Source organism: Drosophila suzukii, chromosome 3, assembly GCF_043229965.1.
Source record: "Drosophila suzukii chromosome 3, CBGP_Dsuzu_IsoJpt1.0, whole genome shotgun sequence".
In the NCBI taxonomy this organism is placed as follows: domain Eukaryota; kingdom Metazoa; phylum Arthropoda; class Insecta; order Diptera; family Drosophilidae; genus Drosophila; species Drosophila suzukii.
Genome location: NC_092082.1, coordinates 39,998,820 through 40,019,803, shown reverse-complemented (window position 1 = coordinate 40,019,803; position 20,984 = coordinate 39,998,820). Strand labels below are relative to the sequence as shown.

Here is a 20,984-nt window from a genome sequence, read left to right as displayed (position 1 = left end):
CTACTTTGAAGGCGCCCTGCTCCTGTACGAAACTGATTCCGGGCAATCGACCCACAGGTTCACCGGGGGAGCTCCCCAAGGATCAGTCCTAGGCCCTTTGTTATGGAATGCCATGTACGATGGGATCCTTAGGATCACGATGCACGAAGGGGCACGACTCATTGGTTCGCGGATGACGTGGCCATAGTAGTTACGGCCAAGAAACTCCCAGATGCGGAAAGAATCTGCATCGAAGCGGGGAAACGAGCAAGCGCATGGCTCGACTCCAAGGTACTCGCCTTGGCAGTGCACAAGACTGAAGCAGTCCTGATAAGTAGCAGGGAGAAGGTGGAGGCGGCTACTATCAAAATTGGAGAAGCCACAATTACATCGCGTCCAAGCCTAAAATACTTGGGCGTCATGATCGACCACCGGCTTTCTTTCAAAGAACATCTAGCGTACGCTAGTGGCAAGGTAGGACCACGGCCGCGATTTCGCCAATCATGGCGAACACTCGGGGACCAAGGCAACCAGGACGAAGATTACTGGTTAGTGCTGTCACATCGATGCTGATGTACGCTGCTCCCATATGGGCTCGAGCCACAAAAAATGGAAGTTATATGCAAGACGGCGACTCCGTGCAAAGATTGGGTGCCCTGCGGGTATACTGTGCGTTCCGCACGGTATCCGGGAGGCATATCGGGAGGCATACCGATTGATCTGCTGGCAGTGGAATCAGCTAACATCCGCGCAGGCAGCACAGGGGTCGCAACTGCAAAATCCCTACGGAAAAGGTGCAGAGAACTCACCATTGTTAAGTGGCAAGAGAGGTGGATAAATAGTAGCAAAGGACGATGGACGTATAAGCTTATCCCAGAACTGCAGAGATGACTGGGACGGAAGCATGGACATGTGGACTTTTACTTAACGCAACTGTTGACGGGACATGGATGCTTTAAATACTACCTGAATAGGTTAAAGCATGAACTTTAACTTTTAACTGGATTTGAGTCCAAGACTTCGGCAAGCTAGCTCAGCTCCGAGTTGGCTTTCGATGCTTTAAACTACCATTAACACAAAAAAAAAACAAAAATAAAACACTGGAGCCGCGTACAGCAATCCGACTCGACAACAGTCGCGAGGAGCCTACGTCTGTCCTGCTTCGGTCCCCTGGTATTCAGCAGGATCCTGCAGAGGGATCCTGTGGTGTCGCTTGCCTTCTTGTTTACGAACTCTAGGTGTTCGCGGTAAGAGAGGCGGGTGTCCAGCATGACTCCCAGGTACCTTATGGCACGCAGAGGTGGTATCGTTGTCCCTCCGATCTGGATATGCGCCGACTCCACTGCTTTCCTGCTTGAAATCAGCACCGCTTCAGTTTTGTGTGAGGCCAGCTCTAGGTACGTCACTGCGAGCCACTCCTCCACTGCTCGATTTGCGCAGTTTGCAGCTGCCTCCACGGCCGCAACTTCCTTGGCCACCACAACCAGCGCGACATCATCTGCAAAGCCAACAATGTTGGTGCTGCTCGGCAGTGGGAGCTTAAGAACTCCGTCATACATTGTGTTCCAAAGCAGAGGGCCCTGTACCGAGCCCTGGGGAACACCGGCTGTCACCTCGTAAGTCCTGGGGCCCACAGAGGTTTCTAGGACCAGTGTTGTGAGAAACTCCTTGCATTGGTAGTTTTAATATTCCTTATTCATTTAGTGAGAACGCATCTTTTGGTAGTTTTAATATTCTTTATTTGTATTTGGTTTTTGTATTTAGGAGCAGCGTTAATGCCGCTTCCAACGTCAAATTGTTTCTGATTTTTACAATTTGCCTTAGGATCTAAGTAAGCCTAGCTGGAGCGCGAGGGTATGTGTATGTACTTGAGTTTGGCTGAGCGGCCGGCGTGTGCAACAGAATGCTGACACTTGCACTTTCTTTGAGCGCGCCGATCGACTCATGTTTCGGCCACTTAGGTTTTTGACCGAGCCTTTTATTTATTTATTTCATTTCGCCAACGGAATTCCTTTACTGGCTACTTGAACATTTCAACAACTTATCTTACGTACTAAAATTTTCAAAATAATTGACTAACCTATGCTTAAGAATTGATTTACTTGAAAAGTAGTCCAATTGCATATCAATTGGAAGTGCGTTAGACTCATATATGGCCCTATAGAGGGGCTCGTTTTTGGAATAATTTGTCCGCCGCAGCTCGAGGAAAAAGGGATCAAAATTCCGAAGTTGCCTAGGCGGGGCGTGAAAACCAACTTTCGATAGCAGTTCTGGACAGTCGATACTACCATACTATCAGTGATGAAGCAAATGGCGAGGATAGTTCTACGATGCTCAAGGGATGGTAGGTGAACAAGCCTACATTGCTCGTGGTATGAAGGGGTAGGGTCTAAAAACCTTAGCGGCAACAACGCGAATTTCAAAAACTGTTTCTGTAGACGTTCTATTCTTTTTCCATGAGTGGTAGTGAAGGGATTCCAAATAAGAGACGCATATTCTAGCTTAGATCGGACAAATGCAAAATAAAGCGCAAGTCTGGTGTAGGGATCCGTGAATAGCGATGCGTTCCGTTTCACAAATCCAAACATAGCATAGGCCCTGGGCATGATGTAATCGAAGTGTGCTGCAAACTTAAATTTTGAGTCAAACAACACTCCTAGATCCAAGGATTCCTGCCGCAGTTGTAGAGGTTGACCATTGATATTATAAGATGTGACGATATTGTATGCGGATCTACTGTAAGTGACATAGAAGCACTTGCTTATGTTAAGAGGAAGCGAATTTCGGCTACACCAAGAGCTCAAGGAAACTAAGTCATGTTGAACCAATTGTGAGTCGGTCGCTTTTGTTTATATAAACACTGCAACAAAGTGTTACAGTGTGTTTGTTTCAAGTACTCTTGGTACAGTAGATATTCGATATAAGTGCATACTACATCTCCCTCCTTTTGAAAAATAACGTAATATTATGAAGTTATTTTGTTAGTATATTTTACTTAAAAAGAATAATTATTATTATTTTTTTTAATCTTTTTTTTTTAATTTTTATTTATTTTTAGTTTTTAGATGCAAAGAGAATGGAATTGGGAATAATATTCGTATTAAAAGAAGAAGTATTTCTAAAGCACGGAGTGTAAAAGTATTTCTAAACATGGCCATGCTAAATGCAATTATGAAATAAACATTTTTAATCTATCTTTATGTACTATTTGTTTTTTATTTTTGTTATTTATTATAGTTATGTTATCTCTATCCCCTATTTGTTCTACACTATAAGGACCTGTATATTTCGAATCTAACTTATGTCCTGTTTCATTTTTCAATAAAACCTGATCTCCTATTTTTTAATCGAAATCTAAACTAGTTTTGTCGTAACAAATTTTCTGTTTTAGCTTATGAGATTCTAGCATTAGTCTAGCTCTCTTAATTGCCTGTTCTAATCTAAATTTAGATTCCTTAGCATAATCTTCTATATTATAAAGTGGTTTTATTTTATCTATGCTGTTAAAGTGTTTTGGTAGATTTGAAGTTTTACCGAAAACTAGCTCATATGGACAATAGTCATGTGCCATAGATGGAATTGTATTAAAACAATAGACGAAGTATCGTAGCCATACATGCCAATCTGTTTTGTCAACTGAGATGTATGAACGAATGAACTCATTTAGTGTTCTGTGGCTTCGCTCCGCGGTACCTACAGTCTGGTGGTAGTGTGCAGTTGAAGTTATGTTTTTAATATGTAAGTATTTACATAGATCTTCAATAATTGAATTTTTATATTCTGTTCCCATGTCCGTAATGAACGTCTTCATTGGACCGTACTTTAGAATAAAATCTTCAAATATAGCTTTTGTTACTGTATTTGCACTTTTATTTGGTATAGGTATAGCTACTAGGTACTTAGTTAAATCGCAGATGAGTGTTACTGCGTATTCGTTTCCGTTATTAGATTTTGGAAGGGGACCAATAGTATCTACAATTGCTATATCAAAAGCTCTTTGTGGAGTTTCGGTTATAGTTAGTGGGGTCTTAGTATGTTTAGTCGTTTTCGACTTTTGGCATTTAGGACATTTCTTTATGTACTCTTTTATGTCTTTGGACATATTTTTCCAGTAATAGTGTCTCTGGACCTTGGCCAAGGTTTTTGCCTGTATGACCACCTTGTATTGGATCATCATGGAATGTAGACAATATAGCTTCTTTTTCTTTAATATTTTTGATTACGGTCACCGGGTTGAGTAGCGCTACTCTCAATGATTTCAATATATTATTGCCCATCATTTTAAAATTATCAATTGAAACATGTTCAAAGATTTTTTCCCATGGTGCCACTTTGAGTTGGCTGACTTTGTGAATACCGGCCTGCTTTTTAAGCCTTTGAAAGAATTGACCTAAGTCAATGACAATGACAAAGACAAACCGCCCAAAACTGTGGCTCCTACAGTTTTGATGCTAGAATAAAAATTTTAACTGAAATGTAATGTTCTCATCAATACCTATCGATTGACCCAAAAAAAGTTTGCCACGCCCACCCTAACGCCCATAAACCGTACACAAACTTCAAAAAATCGTAAATATGAACGTGGATATCTCGGAAACTATCAAAGATAGAGAATTGGGATTTCAGATTTAGATTCCGTAGCCTTATACGCAGCGCAAGTTTGTCACGCGAATATGCCACGCCCACTCTAACGCCCACAAACCGCGAAAACCTGTGACGCCCACAATTTTTATGCTCGTCTCGTCAATACCTATCGATTGGTCCAAAAAAAAATTTGTCACGCCCACTCTAACGCCCATAACGCTTAAATCTGTATACCGCCGGTAGGTGGCGCATTTTAATCTCGCTTTGCTAGTTGCATATCTCTATTTAGCTGAGTAACGGGTATCTGATAGTCGAGGTACTCGACTATAGCGTTCTTCCTTGTTGAATTTCGTCTTGTTGACTATGAGGATTTCTATAATTTTTTATATATACGGGTTCATCATCAATTAATCTCGGCTTTTGTTTATACAAATTATTGGTAGTGATCGATTTGGTTTCTAGTCCGAACACATCACTATACTGGGTGCATAATGCTGTGAGTTGTTTATTGAATTGAGGCGGGAAGTTTTTTGCAAGTTGGGATAATACAATTTTTTGTCTGTCTTCTAAGTCCGTTTTTACTATTTCGTTTGAAAGTGGTTCATGATGAATGTTTTTGATATAGACTACTTGATCTGTGTTTGTAGTATTTAGTAATCTTATATATGCATTTTGGACTCTTGCTATGGTATTTGCGATATAGATACCATGCTGAATTTCTTGATTCGGAATTAATACACTGTCTTCTTCTGAATTTATTTCGATTTTTCGGACGACTTGGGATCTTGCTGGCAGAACTAGGGAGTTGTTGCCAGAACTGTATGCTATTGGAACATAAATTGGATATTTTAGGTTATTTGGTCTTATTATGAGCCAGTCTTCAGACGGCTTAAAGTCTAATTGACAGTTGTATCTTTTGATAAAATCGATTCCTAGTATTCCATCACATGGAATAGCGAATTGCATATTTACGATATGGAAATCATGTTGAATTATGTACTTAGAAGTTTGAATTTCAATAGAAGTTAAGCCTTTTGATTTGGTAACTTCCTGACTTATACCCTGTATGTTTATGATGTGATTATCTTGAATGTTTTGAAAATTATCAGAATTTTCCTTCAATAAGGATATTTCCGCACCTGTGTCTAGTAAGAGAACTAATTCTTTTCCTGTTGCTACGTTCATGAAAGTGACAAATGTATTTTGACTGAGATTTAAAGTGTGAATTTTGATGGTGTTTACTGTCGTGTATCTAAAGGTGGTTGGGAGTTTCCCGAATTTGTTTGTGCTACTCTGACATTGTTATTGTGGTTGTTGTTGTTTCCCCCAGGGCTGTTTCCGCCGCTGGTGTTTCCACCACGGTTGTTGTTTCTGTTATAATTGTTATTTTGGTTATTTCTGTTATAACCATTGTTTTGATTATATCCGTTATTCTGATAATATCTGGTATTGTTATAATTACCTCGATTATTACCTCGATTATTACCTCGTCCGCGATTTCCACCGCGCTGCGGGTAATTTTTGTAATATAGGACAGTGTTTGGCTGTCCGGTTGCTTCTGTGCAACTGTTTACAAATTTGGATATGGCTTCATTCATTGTATTAAAGGTACCGGCTTGCATGATAGTTTTTACCTTATCCATTGTGCAATTTTTAGTCATTGCTTTCACTGCATGCCGAGTGGAATAACGTCTGGCTAACTCTAGGGATAAGTCATCTGTTATAAATGCACCTTCTAAGGATTTCGTCATCTGCTCAACCTCTTGTGTGTACTGGTTGGCAGTTTTATTGCGTTGTTGTAGGCTCATCAGTTTTGCTGACAACACTTCTACAGTTTCGCCTTTGACGTTGTTTTTTAATCTGGAAATGACTTCAGCTATTGTTGTTTCATCTCCGATTAGATTTCTGGCGACACCTTTTAGCTTTGTTTTTATAATGGAAACTGCTAATTGTTCGTGTTCGCCTTTTATTAATTCTATTATTTCTAATGCATCCATAAAACTTGTTAAGTTTTCAGATTTACCATCGAAAACTGGTATAAGCTTGGATGCTGTGTTAATGAAATCAATATTAGATTGTGCCATTGTGATATTGTTTGTTATTTTATTTTCTATTATGCTTGAATTATCATCAGAATCTGTAGAATTATCCAGATCTGACATTAAAACAGCTGGAATAGTAAGATTATTTAAATCTTGCTCTTCTATTTTAGGATTTGTTTCTGTAAGGTCTTCGGATTCTATTTGGTCACTGTCAGTTTGTTTTGTTGATTCCGATTCATCACCAGTTTCAACTGCTAGGGAAGTGTTAAGTATAGTTGGTACCGATATGTCCAACTTAAACTTTTGTTTAATTGATATTAAATTAGATCGCAGTCTGATCAAAAATTTTGATACTTGGGACCAATGATCTTGATTTAATTTTTCCCTGGCCATATATTAGTATTCGTGCTTCATTAAAGCATTTTACTATAATTTCCACATGTTTTTTAATGGTATTTTTTTGAATTCGCCTGTTTTGAGTAAGTGACTTATATGATTTGTCAAAGTCAACTTTTATGTTATTTAGCTGCTTCTATAATTCATTCCATTCCATTATATTGTGGAGATGAATTATTTCTTAAAGACCATCATTACTATTGTTCTACCTAGTATTGGGTGTTCGTCTACTACTGATCTAACCTGTACCCCTATGATGGTTGATAGGACAATTGCCTTTTGGGTGCTTGTGCAATGAATTAGTGGAGAGGCATCTAAATTAAATGTTTCAATATATAAGTTTTCTAACTCATAAATGCTTACTGAAGTTGGTGCAACTAATTGCAGAATTCTTTCTTTAAAATAAATGTCCCTATCATATGTGTTTGCAATTGCTTTTAGAGTAGCCATTTTTAATTAATTTATTTTTATTTATTTATTTGTATTTTATTCCATTTTCTTTAATTTTTAAAATTTCAATACAGCAATATGTTTATATTATTGTTGTTTGTGCCAAAATGTTTAAATTTTGTCCAGATCATTTGATTGGCTCATATATTTTTTCTTAAGACATTTATTGTGCAATTTATAAAGTTTATAAAAACAGTTTGCGCACATTATAACAACAATTATTATAAGCAATGTATGAATTAATTCTAAGTCAATGGGGTTTGACTCTACGTTATTAATGACATTTGCAGTGGAATCCACTGTTTTTGTATCTATTAAACCCAGCTTTGGGGTTGGTATTCTTAATATATATCTTGGTCTGTCAAATACTTTGGATTTTTGAATCAATTCGTAAATGTTGTTAATGTTATTCATAAACAACTAATTTAATATTATTAATTTTGATTTGACTTTTTTGTTTTTGACCAATTATTATTATATTTCACATATAATTTCCTGCCTATTTTGTGTATGGTTTTCAGGCCATACTCTAATCGGGCAACTTTTATGTCGCTCAATTTTTAAAATTATTTTTATAAAATAAATGACAAAATATGCATCGCAGTGCAATTAAAAAAAATTTTTGCAACGCAGTGCAAAGATAAAAAAAAAATTAAAATTGGTAGCGCTGTCGGTTCACACTTCCTTGGTACCGGTGCTGGCTGCACAGGTGTACTTCATGGTGGGGCACCGGTGCTGGCTACGCAGGTGTATTCGCAGAACGGGGAGCACAGTGGTCCCTCGCAGTCATCTGGGCACGTCTTCTTTAGCTTTGGGATGGCAACTTTTTCTGGAGGAGGCAATATGTTTTTATTTTTGGCAATATTTAGGATTACAGGGTAGGTGGATGTGGCTGTGGTCTGGTTTTTACGTTCTGATAGCAAATTTTTTAAGTATTAAACTTCGGCATGTATTTTTACCGAGTCGTTCCACTTTATTGCTTTGCCGCTGTTGAGCAGCTTCAGTAAATGAGCCTTTCTGGCTTTCAATCTTTTGACCACGCCACTTCTTTTGGCACACATCACACTCTACTCACTGCGTTTCTTCTCTTGTTCTTGTAAGCTGTTGTTGTTGCCGTTTTTGCCGTTGTTACTGTTGTTGCCTTTGTTGTTGCTGTTGTTGCCTTTGTTGCTGCCTTCTTATTTCTTGAAGTCCAGATCCAGGTCCAGATCCTTTTGGACCACAGTCACGGTCGCCATGTTGGGAGAAACTCCTTGCATTGGTAGTTTTAATATTCCTTATTCATTTAGTGAGAACGCATCTTTTGGTAGTTTTAATATTCTTTATTTGTATTTGGTTTTTGTATTCGGGAGCAGCGTTAATGCCGCTTCCAACGTCAAGTTGTTTCTGATTTTTACAATTTGCCTTAGGATCTAAGTAAGCCTAATTCTCGTAGCTGCGCTGCTTACAGTTGGGCGGCAGAGAGACGGCTATGTATATCTTATATATATAAAGTGTACTTAATTATGCTCTCTTTAGCTGGAGCGCGAGGGTATGTGTATGTACTTGAGTTTGGCTGTAACACAAAGTGTTACAGTGTGTTTGTTTCAAGTACTCTTGGTACAGTAGATATTCGATACAAGTGCATACTACACCAGCTCCATTTTGCTGAGGTAGCTGCGCACTACATTCAGCATGTTGAAGGACCGTAATAGCTCCAGTGTCCTCCCCCAATCGGCTGAGTTGAACGCGTTCCGTATGTCCCGCGTGACCACTAGACAATATTTCTTCGTCCCACCCTTCCAATGTTGGTGACCCTCTCTATCGCGTCCAGTGTAGATTTCCCTTTCCGGAAACCGTACTGGTTGGAAGAGAGTCCACTGGCATCCTCCATAGCAGCGTTAAGCCTTGTTGCAATGACCCTTTCGAAGACCTTGCCTATAGTGTCCAGCAGGCAGATGGGTCTATAGGAAGAGGCTTCGCCCGCTGGTTTCCCTGGCTTTGGCAGAAGCAGAAGTTTTTGGCGCTTCCACCTGTCGGGGAAGGTCCCTTCCAGCAGGCACGTGTTGTAAAGCGATGCTACCGCGCCCGGATGGACAGATAGCACTGCACTGTTCGGGACCAAATCCGGCCCAGGTGCCTTCCTGTTCTTCAAGTTCCTTGCCACAGATAATATTTCCGTCTCCGTGACCGGACATATCGGGCTCCCAATTTGTCGCGTCCATCGGGGGATGCAATGGCGGCGACCCTCTGGAAACAGCACTTGGACAATACCTTCCAGGACCGCCGGGTCACTAGGCGACCTATTGCCGGCACTCACACGCTTGACCACCGTCTTGTAGGCTCTTCCCCGTGGGTCGTTTTCAGCTCGCCGCAGAGCTTGAGGTAGCTTTCCCTCTTGCTGTCCCGAATCGCCAGTTTGAGTGCCTTATTTGCACTCTTAAAGCTCGAGCTGCAGGCAGAAAGGTTTGCGGTGCCTCTCGCCCTTTGGACTAACCTCCTGGCTCGAAGGCAGGTCCTGCGCAAGATAGCGATTTTCTCGCTCCACCAGTACACTGGCGCGTGGTGCTTCCGAAAGGTCTTACACAGTGGACCGCCAACTGTCCGCAGGATGGCCTCATGGTCGCTGGCCGTGAACACCTCGCCTATCCTCCAGCGTGTGCTACGGGATAAGGAGCTGCTCGCGAACGATAGGTCTATGATTGAACCGGCCCCAGCTCTGTTGAAGGTGTGCTGGGAGCCCTCGTTCAACAGGACGATGTCCAGCGACGCAATAGCTTCAAGGATGGCGCGCCCCCTGGCGTTGGTATAGAGGGAGCCCCATTCCTCGGCCCAGGCGTTAAAGTCGCCTCCGATCACCACGTGGCTCCTTCCTCTCAGGTCGCTGATCAGCTCCTCCAGGATCCTGCTAAAGGACGTCAGTGATAGACTGGGGGCCAGGAAGCAGCTGTAGATCCATGTGCCGCCTACGTTCGCTCGGACAAACCCCTCTGCTGCCCTCATGTCCCGCATGAGTGGTGCACCCACTCCGCAGAGCCACAGTGCCGCTTTGCCTGTGCGATCCGTGACCCAATCGTTAGTGCTCTCCACTCTGTAAGGCTCACTGAGTATCGCCACCTTTGAACCCAGTTCGCGCACCGTCTGCTTCAGGAGGTCCTGCGCGGCCCTGCAGTGGTTCAGGTTTAGCTGGATCAACCATGTCGGTCGAGGTCTCCCTGTCCCGCTGGTTGTGGCTGAACAGAATCTGCTTCCTGCCTGGTGCCTGGTCTCCTTCTTTCCTGCCGCAGAGCAGATGAAGCATGAAGGCTCCTTGCTGCACTTAGCTGCCTTGTGCCCTTGTTCACCACATCTTAGGCAGCAATCGCTCCTATCCACTAAGCTCTTGCAGTTAACTGCAATATGCCCGGGTTCCAAGCTTTTGAAGCATCTTGGGGGGCTCTGGTCTCGTTTGCCTTCTTGTGTGCGTACCCCAAATGTTCCCTGAAGAAGAGCCAGTTGTCCAGGGTGACACCCAGGTATTCGATCACCCTTTGCGAAGTTATCAAAGTTCCACCAATCTGGATATGCGCTGTTACCACCTCTTTCCTGCTTGAGATCAGCCACGACTCAACGTATCGAATCGCTATGTTGGCCGAAGTCTCCGCTGTGCAACCTCTTTTACCACTACAACCAGCGCAACGTCATCGGCGAACCCTACGACTCAGGTGTTCTCTGGTAGAGTGAGGTTCAGTACACCTTTGTACACGGTGTTCCACTGGTCCCACTGAGGTGTCCAGAAGAAAAACTCTTTTGCCAAAGTAGCTGAGCACAATATTCATCAGGTATCCAAGGATACGATACGCTTTCAGAGCCTCCAGATAAAGCACGCCCATTTAGGTGCCAGCCTGGTGGCTCGTCTCCTTCATACCTGCCACCGCACAGATAAAGCACGCCGGTTTTTTGGAGCACTGGGCAGCCTATTGGTCTTGATCTCCGTACTTAATACAGCACCCGCTGTTGTAATCAGACTTTCGCATCTGTAGCACCGCGGGAGGCCTCCCCGCGGATTGTCCAGCCGATTCGGAACTCTCCCTTCTTGATTACCACGTTCCCAAGGGTGATTGGAAAGCTAATCACGGCGATCTGGGACTTCGAGTATCCCGGGCGAATGCTTCGTACTTTCACCTTACCGTCGTCAAAGTCGTATTGCCTTGCATAAGCGGCGCCAATATCTGATTTTTTGGTCAGGGCGTCTACGTCCCTCATAGCCTCGGCACTTTTTGTGCTTTCTTTGGCCACCTCCAGAAGCAAGTTGCCATTGGTCGTGTTGCGAAATTTCCTTAGCCAGCTCCCCAATCCTAAAAGCTGGCTATCATCCCTTCGGGTGACCACGGCCAGTAGCTCGCTGTATGTTTTCTCCTTTGATGTGACAATGACAGCATCTGGGCGAGTTCCACGATGTTCTTGATGCAGTTTGGCTCCTGTGCTGCCCTGCACCTCTTAGGTGCGGTTTTGCGCTGAACGCTGGTTGGACTCGTCTCATCCCACGATCTTTTCGACTTTTGGGTGTCCAGCGTTTCGTGTCTTTACCCTGATGGCTTGCCGCCCCTGCTAAAAAGATCGGGGATCTCATGATCCTGCTGCTCTTCCTGAAAGCCGTCAATGGCTTGGTGCTTTACCTGCCGTGGCTGCAAAGTTAGCCACCGCCACTTGGGGAATGTTTGTAGGGCCTCCAGAATCCTTGCCCATTTTTTGCGCATAATGACCTGTGCGAGGCTGCACAGGTGAAGTTACTGCCGGCCACTGGAGCACAGACTCAAACCACGCAGCCGCTTAGTATGGGACAGACGCTACGTGGGTCTTCGACCGTTGGCACGATTTGGGTTTCAAACGGTAACCGCGGATTTCCCCGATGGAAGGCTATACCGCTATATTGATGTAGGAAATGTTTTAGTTCAGTGAACGCCGCATTAACAAGACATCTACCTGCGGTCTCGTAACGTCGGGACGAGGCGCTTTTGACAGCTTGCCTTGCGATAAGCTGATGCCGCTGGCGTTTTGTAACACTGCCCAGGCCAGCTTAACATAGTAAGTAGTAGTAATTCCTGAGATTCCTGCGCAGCGCAAGTTTGTTTTAGCAGGGTGCCAAGCAAACTCTAACGCCCACAAGCCGCTCAAAACTGTGGCTCTTACAGTTTTGATGCTAGAATAAAAATATTAACAAAAATGTATTGTTCACATCAATATCTATCGATTGACCCAAAAAAAATTTTCAACGCCCACTCCAACGCCCACAAACCCACCAAACCTGTGGCGCCCACAACTTTCATGCTAGATAAAACATTTTAGCTGAAATTTATTGATCACGCCAATACGTATCGATTGATCCAAAAAAAAAAAAATTTGCCACGCCCACTCTACTGCCTATAACGCTTAAATCTGTCTACTGCACACAACCATATATTGAGATCACGGGTAGGTGGCGCATTTCAATCTCGCTTTGCTGCTTGCATATCTCCATTTCCCTTTGGTCCCATTGGCTCAATAACGGGTATCTGACAGTCGAGGTACTCGACTATAGCGTTCTTCCTTGTTTTTTTTTTAATTTACCAAAATTATAGCTTTCGTGTTTTTAACATAAAAGTTATACTTTTTATTCATAAATTTCTGCCACAGAAATAGATATTTTTTAACTATTTCAGAGTTAAGAATTCCTTCCTTTCCGGTAAACTTAAAGGCTAATTATTTTCGAAACTGCCTAGCACTTCTAGCATTCTTTAAACTCTGTAGTAGATCATTCCAAAGCGTTACAGTCCAAACAAAGAAGTAACTTAACCTTGACGAGAAGTGGTTTCTTGTTGGTAATCAATTATTGGTACTCGGGGTTTCGGGCGTACGCCGATCCGGGAACCGTAGGGCTCTCCTGGACAACTGCACTCGTGACCGTACCGATCGACCCCTCTCCCATTTGCCTTGTTATACTCGGGACTCGGACACGCCGTTCCGGGACTTCACGAGTCGAAACCGTAGGGCTCTCCTGGACAACTCCACTCGAGACCGTACCGATAGACCGCTCTCCCTTCTGGCTTGTTATACTCGGGATTCTCCAGGCGTATCGCTAGGACTTAGTTAATAGGGACAAACAGCCCGCCTTAACCTAGCCGTGTGATGCCTCTGGACCTCAGCTACCTGCGTCTCAATTCGGAGATTCCTGGTATCCCAATCCCGAATGTCTCGACGTAGCGATCTTGCTCCCTGTAGGCTCCCACGGCGCTGCTTTTCCGACGACTCGACTTGTTGTTGCTCCCTTGTAGATTATCTGGTTGTTTGATTGTTCACTTTGGTATCTGATTGATCTTGACGGTTTGACACCTTGTGGGCCCTCTTACCGTTAATTCTTGGCATCTGCGTACAGCACCACTTCAGGGTCCAAAGTCCGCGGCTTTACCGTTCGACCTTTCGCCCTCTGCACACGGCCCCACACTAGGGTGCTAAACGTTCTACCGTTAACCATTCGCGCTTTCTCTTCAAGCTCTCTTTCTTCACACTCTAAAAACTTTCTTGAGCCGAATTCTCCAAGCTCTCTCGTACTAAATTCTCCAAACTCTCTTGAACTGAATTCTCCAAACTCTCTTGAACTGAATTCCCCAAACTCACTCTTCCCGCAGTGCCGTTACTACGCGTATTCGCCGCGTATCTGGTAAGCAGACGACCATCTGTTGCGGCTGCTGCTGAGTTTTGTGGGAAGTTACTCAACTTGTCACAATATGTATAATAATACTGGAATTAGTATCGACGTTGCTAAATATTTGTAATAAAATATTTTCCGACTGTATAATGATATGGTTAGACCATTAAAGGGTACTGTTGAACACACTTTCAAGGTTATCGGACTAAATACATAATGGCATCGAATGTACTTTTACTGAGATCTTACAGAAATAACAGTTGTCTTGGGAGTGCTTATGTCCTGTGTGGCAGCGAGGTTCGAAAACGTGTAGTCGCCAAGGGTTGCGCTGGGCAGAAGCACAGGAGGTGTTCAATGCTCTTCTCTTCGTACATCTGCTTACAGCTGCAGTAGTCTTGTGCGGTAAGTCCTAGCTTGCGCGCGTTCCCCATAAGACAATGGCCCGTTAGAGCATTAATTAGAGTGGAGATGTCTACCCTGTTGCATTGTAAGAAAGCTTTGGTTCCTTTCGGGTTATACTTCGGCCATGTAAGCTTATAAGTGTGGTACGTGGTGATCGTGTTCCACCGGGCGGAGCGCCCCCTGATGAGCTCTGCTCTTCCTTGTGTAAATTCGTAAGATTGCATTTCTTTTCAAGGGAGGTCACCACACCATGTTTCTATAAAGAGGAATGGGTCTGACTATTCCAGTGTTAAGCCAGAGACCTCTTGCGGGGGAGAAGGCGCAACTTCTTGTGATCTGTGCGATATTGTCCGTCGAATGATGTTTTATGTCAAGTATGACCCCTAAATCAAATGCTTGGTGGCTAAGGGTTAGGCGCGATCGGTGTAGGTTTATACATCTTTTAGTTCGGTCTTTTTTGGGTTTACATCCATCTGTCGACTGTCCGTCGCCACTTACTTATTGTAAATACATAGGCGATTTCCACTCTGCTGCCAGCTTCGCTGTCGGTAATCAAAAATGTAAAAGAACCAAGAAAGACATTCAATAAAGAGATACCCCACTAGAAAATTAATTTATGTTAAATTCATCTTGACTACATTGGAGGCTTAGTGACTACATCTTACATAACAGTCCTTACTCTGCTGGTAAGCACTAGTGACATTAGTCCAGTGATAGCCGCTAATAGCTATGATATCTGCCAGAAAGTATTCCTTGTCGTGGAATACCTTCTCTATGCATGATACAAATGAATGGAGGCGGTATCTGTAGATCTTGTGCGTTGGAGAGTAGTCTCGGGCTATAATTTTGCCTGAGTTGAGTGCTTATTAGTCCATGTAGTGACTACATTAAAAAGGAGGAGAGACTTATTGGACGAACATCTTTTCGGGTGGGTTGGAAGGTGGAAGGAAGATGACCTTCAGCCAAGGGAACCTTCGGATCCGGGGGACTTGAAGGGTTTAGAGGAGTTAAGGTCCATTTAATATGTTCATTCTTCAATATATTAGTTATGCTCTGATCGTTGAGGTATCACTCTATGTGTGGGTCCTCAACAGTTTCAGTGTCTTTGGGAAAGGTGGTGTCCAGCAGGAGTTCCAGGGATTTCTGGCCGTCCAGGTACCAACCTCGGTTTGATTGATGGAGACTTTGCTAAGATTCGGGTCGGAATAAAGATTCGCCAGCTCTGTGCTCCACCAGGGCAGTTTGTTTTTCTTTTTGACTGCTCTGCTTGGGAAAGCCCTTTTTCGGCTTTTCCACAGATGCCAGTTCAAGTGTTGGCAAGATTGTCTAGTTCCTGACTGTAAGGTACCTGCGTCGGGGGAGCCTGTAGGCTCTGTAGGCTTTTTTATAGTACACCCAGTTAGTTCGTTTTATATTTGTGATTTCCGAGACGGGAAACCAATTTTGAGATATCGTGAATTCTATGTAACGGTGGTTTCGACTCCCACTTTCCACGCCTCGTGTTGGTCGAATATGTGTGTATATGCGTGTTTAGTTCCAGTCTGAGACCGTGTTGAGATCGCCTTCTCTAAACTGTGGAATGAGAAAAGCGCTTATAAGTGATTTGATTAGAGCGCACGTCCTGGCTTTACATTACCCTATATGTGGAATAACTTGATAAGCCACAGATGTTGTTACAAACAATACTTCTAAACGGCTGCATTGGGCGCTGGTGTTAGGTGTAATAATTTTGGATGTGAATAAATGTTAAAAATAAACTCAGAAGGAAGGATTGAATATCTCAAAAACGGGGTGGAATCAAAATATTTGAACCAAACTAATATATATATATATATATATATTCAACACACACCTGGATTTTTTTTTGCAGTTTAACTTGAGGATTTGAAATCTTTTGGGTGTCACTGGAATTGTTTAAAGTGTACGAAAGTGTAATGTGTGGGCAAAAGAAACTGGAATATTGTCGCGCAACAAGGTAACAGAATTTAAGAACGTATGTATATTAATCACTTTTGACAAAATGGAGTTCGAACAACTGGGTGTATGACCGGATCCATTGCTGCTGGTTAAACTCTCAGGACACTCCAGAAGAGGAAAATCCAAAGAACAAGAAACGCGACTTGTGAGATTCATTGGGGTTGTTTTGAGTATAATTTTTAACAATTGTGCGCCTTGGGTCCTTGACTTTTATGACGGCCACATAATGACAGCTCACAGAATATCGGTTTTTCTTAAATGGGGTATATGATCGTGGTAGGTCTTGTGAGCGTCCCTACCTTAAGTGCATTGGACGATGAGTGCGGCGGTATCGAGCGTCATCTCGCCGATCCCGACGACCACCCGGGCGGTAGAGGACGTTGTCGCTGTGACGCTTGAGAAGTGTGCTCAGCTTTAGGAACCTCTGACACTTCCGAAAAGGATCGGCATCGGTAGGATTAAATACCTCGAGTACGTCTGCTATCCAATGCCTGAGCGCTACGTCGACGGGGTGCCATTTTCCTGGTGAGATTGTGGGTAATAAAAAAAAAACAAATGGAAATGTGGACTGGGGATTAAAGTAAGCACGATTCTTTACCAGGAAGTTTGAAAGGCTCTCCTGGAAGAAGAACTCTGGTCGGTTTCAGGCATAGTCGGAGCAACTGGGACAACTTTACCCTATAGCTCCCATTGAAATAATAAACTGTGTTTTTTAAAATTTTATAAAATTATAGCTTTCGTGTTTTTTGACATAATAACTTGTGAGGAGTTGAAAGCCTCCCCACAAATGTAAGCAGCAGCAGCAACAGATGGCCGGCCGCTTACCGGATACGCGGCGAATTCGCGTAGTAACGGCGCGGCGAGAAGCGATTGGAGAAGAAGAGTGTTTGGAGACCAATGTGGGAGAATAGTAGTGTGTCAGAGTCAAGCGAAAGAGGCCTGCGACGAGGAACCGTGAGCTCGGGGGGGAAAGTTGTCTAAGACCAAGCGTACCTTGCCTGACCAAGCAGGACCTGGCGCGAAGGACGAGCGGTGTATTGATTTGTGGTTTCAAGAGGCGTTGTCCTGGAGAGCTCTGCGGTTACCGGCGAAGTCCCCGAACAGCTACTGCCCAAAACCCGGAGTGCCAGAAGCGCCAATCTACCAGACAGGATGGGCGAGCGATCGTCCCGTTGGGGCATTCAGTTGCGTTGTCCTGGAGAAGCCCAGCGGTTCGGCAAGTCCTGGAACTTCGGCTGCCCAAGGACACGTAAGTCAAGAAACAGCGCAGAGGACATCAGCAGCGAAGCCAGCAGACATCACCGGCAGTCACGTCACCATCGCCGCGCGGAGCTCATTGGGGAGCGCAGGAACGTCGCGGACGTCAAGCATTAGGGTGAAACCGGGTGGAACGTTCGTCTGCGCTAGACGTAAAGCAAAGTGACCGGCTAGGCAGCTCCTGGCGTTAGCCTTGACTGTCAGCGCGATCTGAGCAAGAACCTAGCTGAACCGTCCGGGACAGAGCAAGTGACAGGTATTGCCTCGAAAGGCGTTGCCCTGGAGAGCAAGACTTGTTCACCCTAGTCTGAGAACGGTGACGCTTCCCTAAGCCCACAAGGCCGAACTCTCTGCAAATACAAAGCGCGACAAGCGACCCGAGCAAGCGCGTCGGCAAGCTAGCAGAGGCGGCCACTATGAGCATCCTGAGACACAGGAGCCAGCGGTCGTCAAGTCAACGCGTCGACAAGCCAGGACGAGGAATATCAGCAGCCTGTGGAACCAGAGCCAGGAGATACCGGGGCCAGCCCAGCGACACACTTGCTGTGTTAGTAACACGAGAATAAAACCCACTGTTACCATTCGAACCCTATGTGTGCTCACTGATCTACGGGGCAGTCACGTCATATGAATTTGGTGGGACGAACACACAATCTTCTGAGCTAGCCGCACGAATCTCGTAGCGAGCAGACCAACAAAATCAGTTCGTTACAAACATTTACTTTTAGGAATATCATTCGTGTAATATTTCACAATTTCATCAATTTTTAAGAAATCGGAAGACCATATCATATATCTGATACAGAAATATATATTTTTTAAATATTTCAGAGTTTAGAATTCCTTCCTTTCTTGTAAACTTAAATGCTAATTCTTTTCGAAACTGCCTAGCACTTCTAGCATTCTTTATACTGTGGAGTAGATCATTCTAAAACATTACAGTCCATGCAAAGTAGTGATTTAACCTTGACGAGAAGTGGTTTCTTGTTGGTATGAATACCATTACTGGTTCTGGTTGAATGAGCAAAACTAAGGAACGAAAGTAAATAATTCGGTTATTTGGTCGTGACTATATTGTGTAAGAGAATCAGTGTCCTACATATGACAGAGGAGTGAATAGGACTAGTTCGGTCTTTTCTGGGTGTCGGGTCACGCAGCCGCAGCTTGTTAACTTAATTCGATCTCTTATATTAATTGCATCGCGAAAGGTAGCTCTCTCTATCTAGCTCTCTCGTTTTTTGTGTACTTGCATTCTTGGGCTCAGCATTCGGCTGGCTTTCCCTTTGTAAAATCAGTACGAATTCTGATCTCGACATTAAATGCACTCTCGTCTCGCCTGCTGTACTCTCTCTCGCTAATAAATTGTTAACAAGCATAAAGCAACCTGAAATTCGTTTTTTTTGTACCAGCCATATGATATATGAGTTTGTTACTACCATTAGCCATAGATGAGGGGAGACTACTCCTCCTTGATGTGTTCGCCATGTGAACTTAATACCTCGTCTCTGCCGCGACGACTCTCGGTCGCCACTTACTTATTGTAAATACATAAGCGATTACCACTCTGCTGCCAGCTTCACTGTCGGCGCAGCTGCGCGTTCTTGAGTAGTTATCAAAAAGGTAAAAGAACCAAGAGAGACATTCAATAAAGGGATACAAGACTAGAACATTTATTTATGTTAAATTCATCTTGACTACTTTGGAGGCTTAATGAATACATCTTACATAACAGTCCTTACTCTGCTGGTAAGCATGCACGAATTGCACTAGTGACATTAGTCCAGTGATAACCGCTAATAACTATGATATCTGCCAGAAAGTATTCCTTGTCGTGGAATACCTTATCCATGCATGATTCTAATGAATGGAATCATTTTGCCTGATGTGGGTGTCTCTTAGTCCATGTAGGGTCTTTAATGAAAAGGAGGAGAGTCTTATTGGACGAACATATTTTCGGGTGGGTTGGAAGGTGAAAGGAAGATGACCTTCAGCCAAGTGAGGGTTGTGTTCACTGTCCGTTTCAGATGGGCTGTAAAGAAACCTTCGCATCCAGGGGATTTGAAAAACTTAAAGGAGTTGATGGTCCATTTGATATGTTCATTATGTTATCAGGTATTACTCTATGTGTGGCTCCTTAACAGTTTGGGTGTCTTAAGGAAAGTTGGTGTGCAGCAGCAGTTCCAGGGCTTCCTGGTCGTCCAGATATCAACCTCGGTTTGGTTGATTGGGACTTTGCTGAGATTCGGGTCAGATTAAGACTCGCCAGCACTGTGATCCACCAGGGCAGTTTGTTTTTCGTTTTGACTGCTCAGCTTTATAAAGCCACTCCCACTTTCCACGCCTCGTGTTGGTCGAGTATGAGTGTAAATGTGTGCTTAGTTTCAGTCTGACCGTGTTGAGATCGCCTTCTCTAAACTGTGGAATGAGTGATTTTATTAGAGCGCATGTTCTGGGTTTACATTACCCTATATGTGGAACTTGATAAGCCACAGATGTTGTTACCAACAATACTTCTAAACGGCTGCATTGGGCACTGGTCATGGTACAAAATTTTTTCACCTAACACCAGGTGAAATAATTTTGGATATGAATAAATGTAGATAATAAACTCAGAAGCAAGGATTAAAAATCTCAAAAACAGGGAAGAAACAAATTGGAATTAAGAAACGAATTGAAATTCTTAAGGACACCAACGTACGGATGGAATCCAAATATTTGAACCAAACTAATATACATACATATAATTCGGCCAAAGAGCTAGTGGGATGGCTCGGAGGGCGCCGAGCTGAAGGCTACCGAACGGGTCACAGGTTGCGGATAGCGAGCGCCCTGGTTCTCCAGGGTGGCTACGAATAAGCGTGGAAGTTGGACACGGCCCGGCTACCGCCAAGCCCCCAACACGAAGCGTAAATAAGTAGCCCCGGACTGTCAGCGGGTATCTGCGCCGTAGCAGTACCGACGTCGCGCTTGTGCTGCCGCCTCCGACAAATAGCTCACACATACCCCCTTCCCACAGTCTTTGAACCTACCTCCTCCCTACCCCCCACAACTCATTTCATCCCGGGCTGGACTAAGGTGTCACTCGTAAAGTGCTGAGAGTCAATCTGGCTGGGAGCCCGAGTCATCAAAAAACTCAGTCTCAAACGGTGAGCTCAGGCAAGTGGCGACCGCCTGTTCTAAGTCAGCCTTACCCGGGTACAGCGAATCTCTGCCCGGATGGACCTGTCCCTTCTCCGCATCTCGTGGGAACT

At 43.8% G+C, this 20,984-nt stretch overlaps 1 protein-coding gene across 1 annotated transcript; it reads right to left on the bottom strand.

Annotated features, from left to right (window-relative positions):
* Positions 1 to 11,302, bottom strand: LOC139352780 (uncharacterized). The gene is made up of 5 exons (XM_070995408.1): positions 11,128 to 11,302; positions 10,016 to 10,822; positions 9,229 to 9,857; positions 1,130 to 1,646; positions 1 to 224 (listed from the first exon to the last, which is right to left on the bottom strand). Exons 1-5 carry the CDS (start codon positions 11,300 to 11,302, stop codon positions 1 to 3), a joined length of 2,352 nt encoding a protein of 783 aa, XP_070851509.1.
* Between the last annotated feature and the right edge of the window lie 9,682 nt (positions 11,303 to 20,984).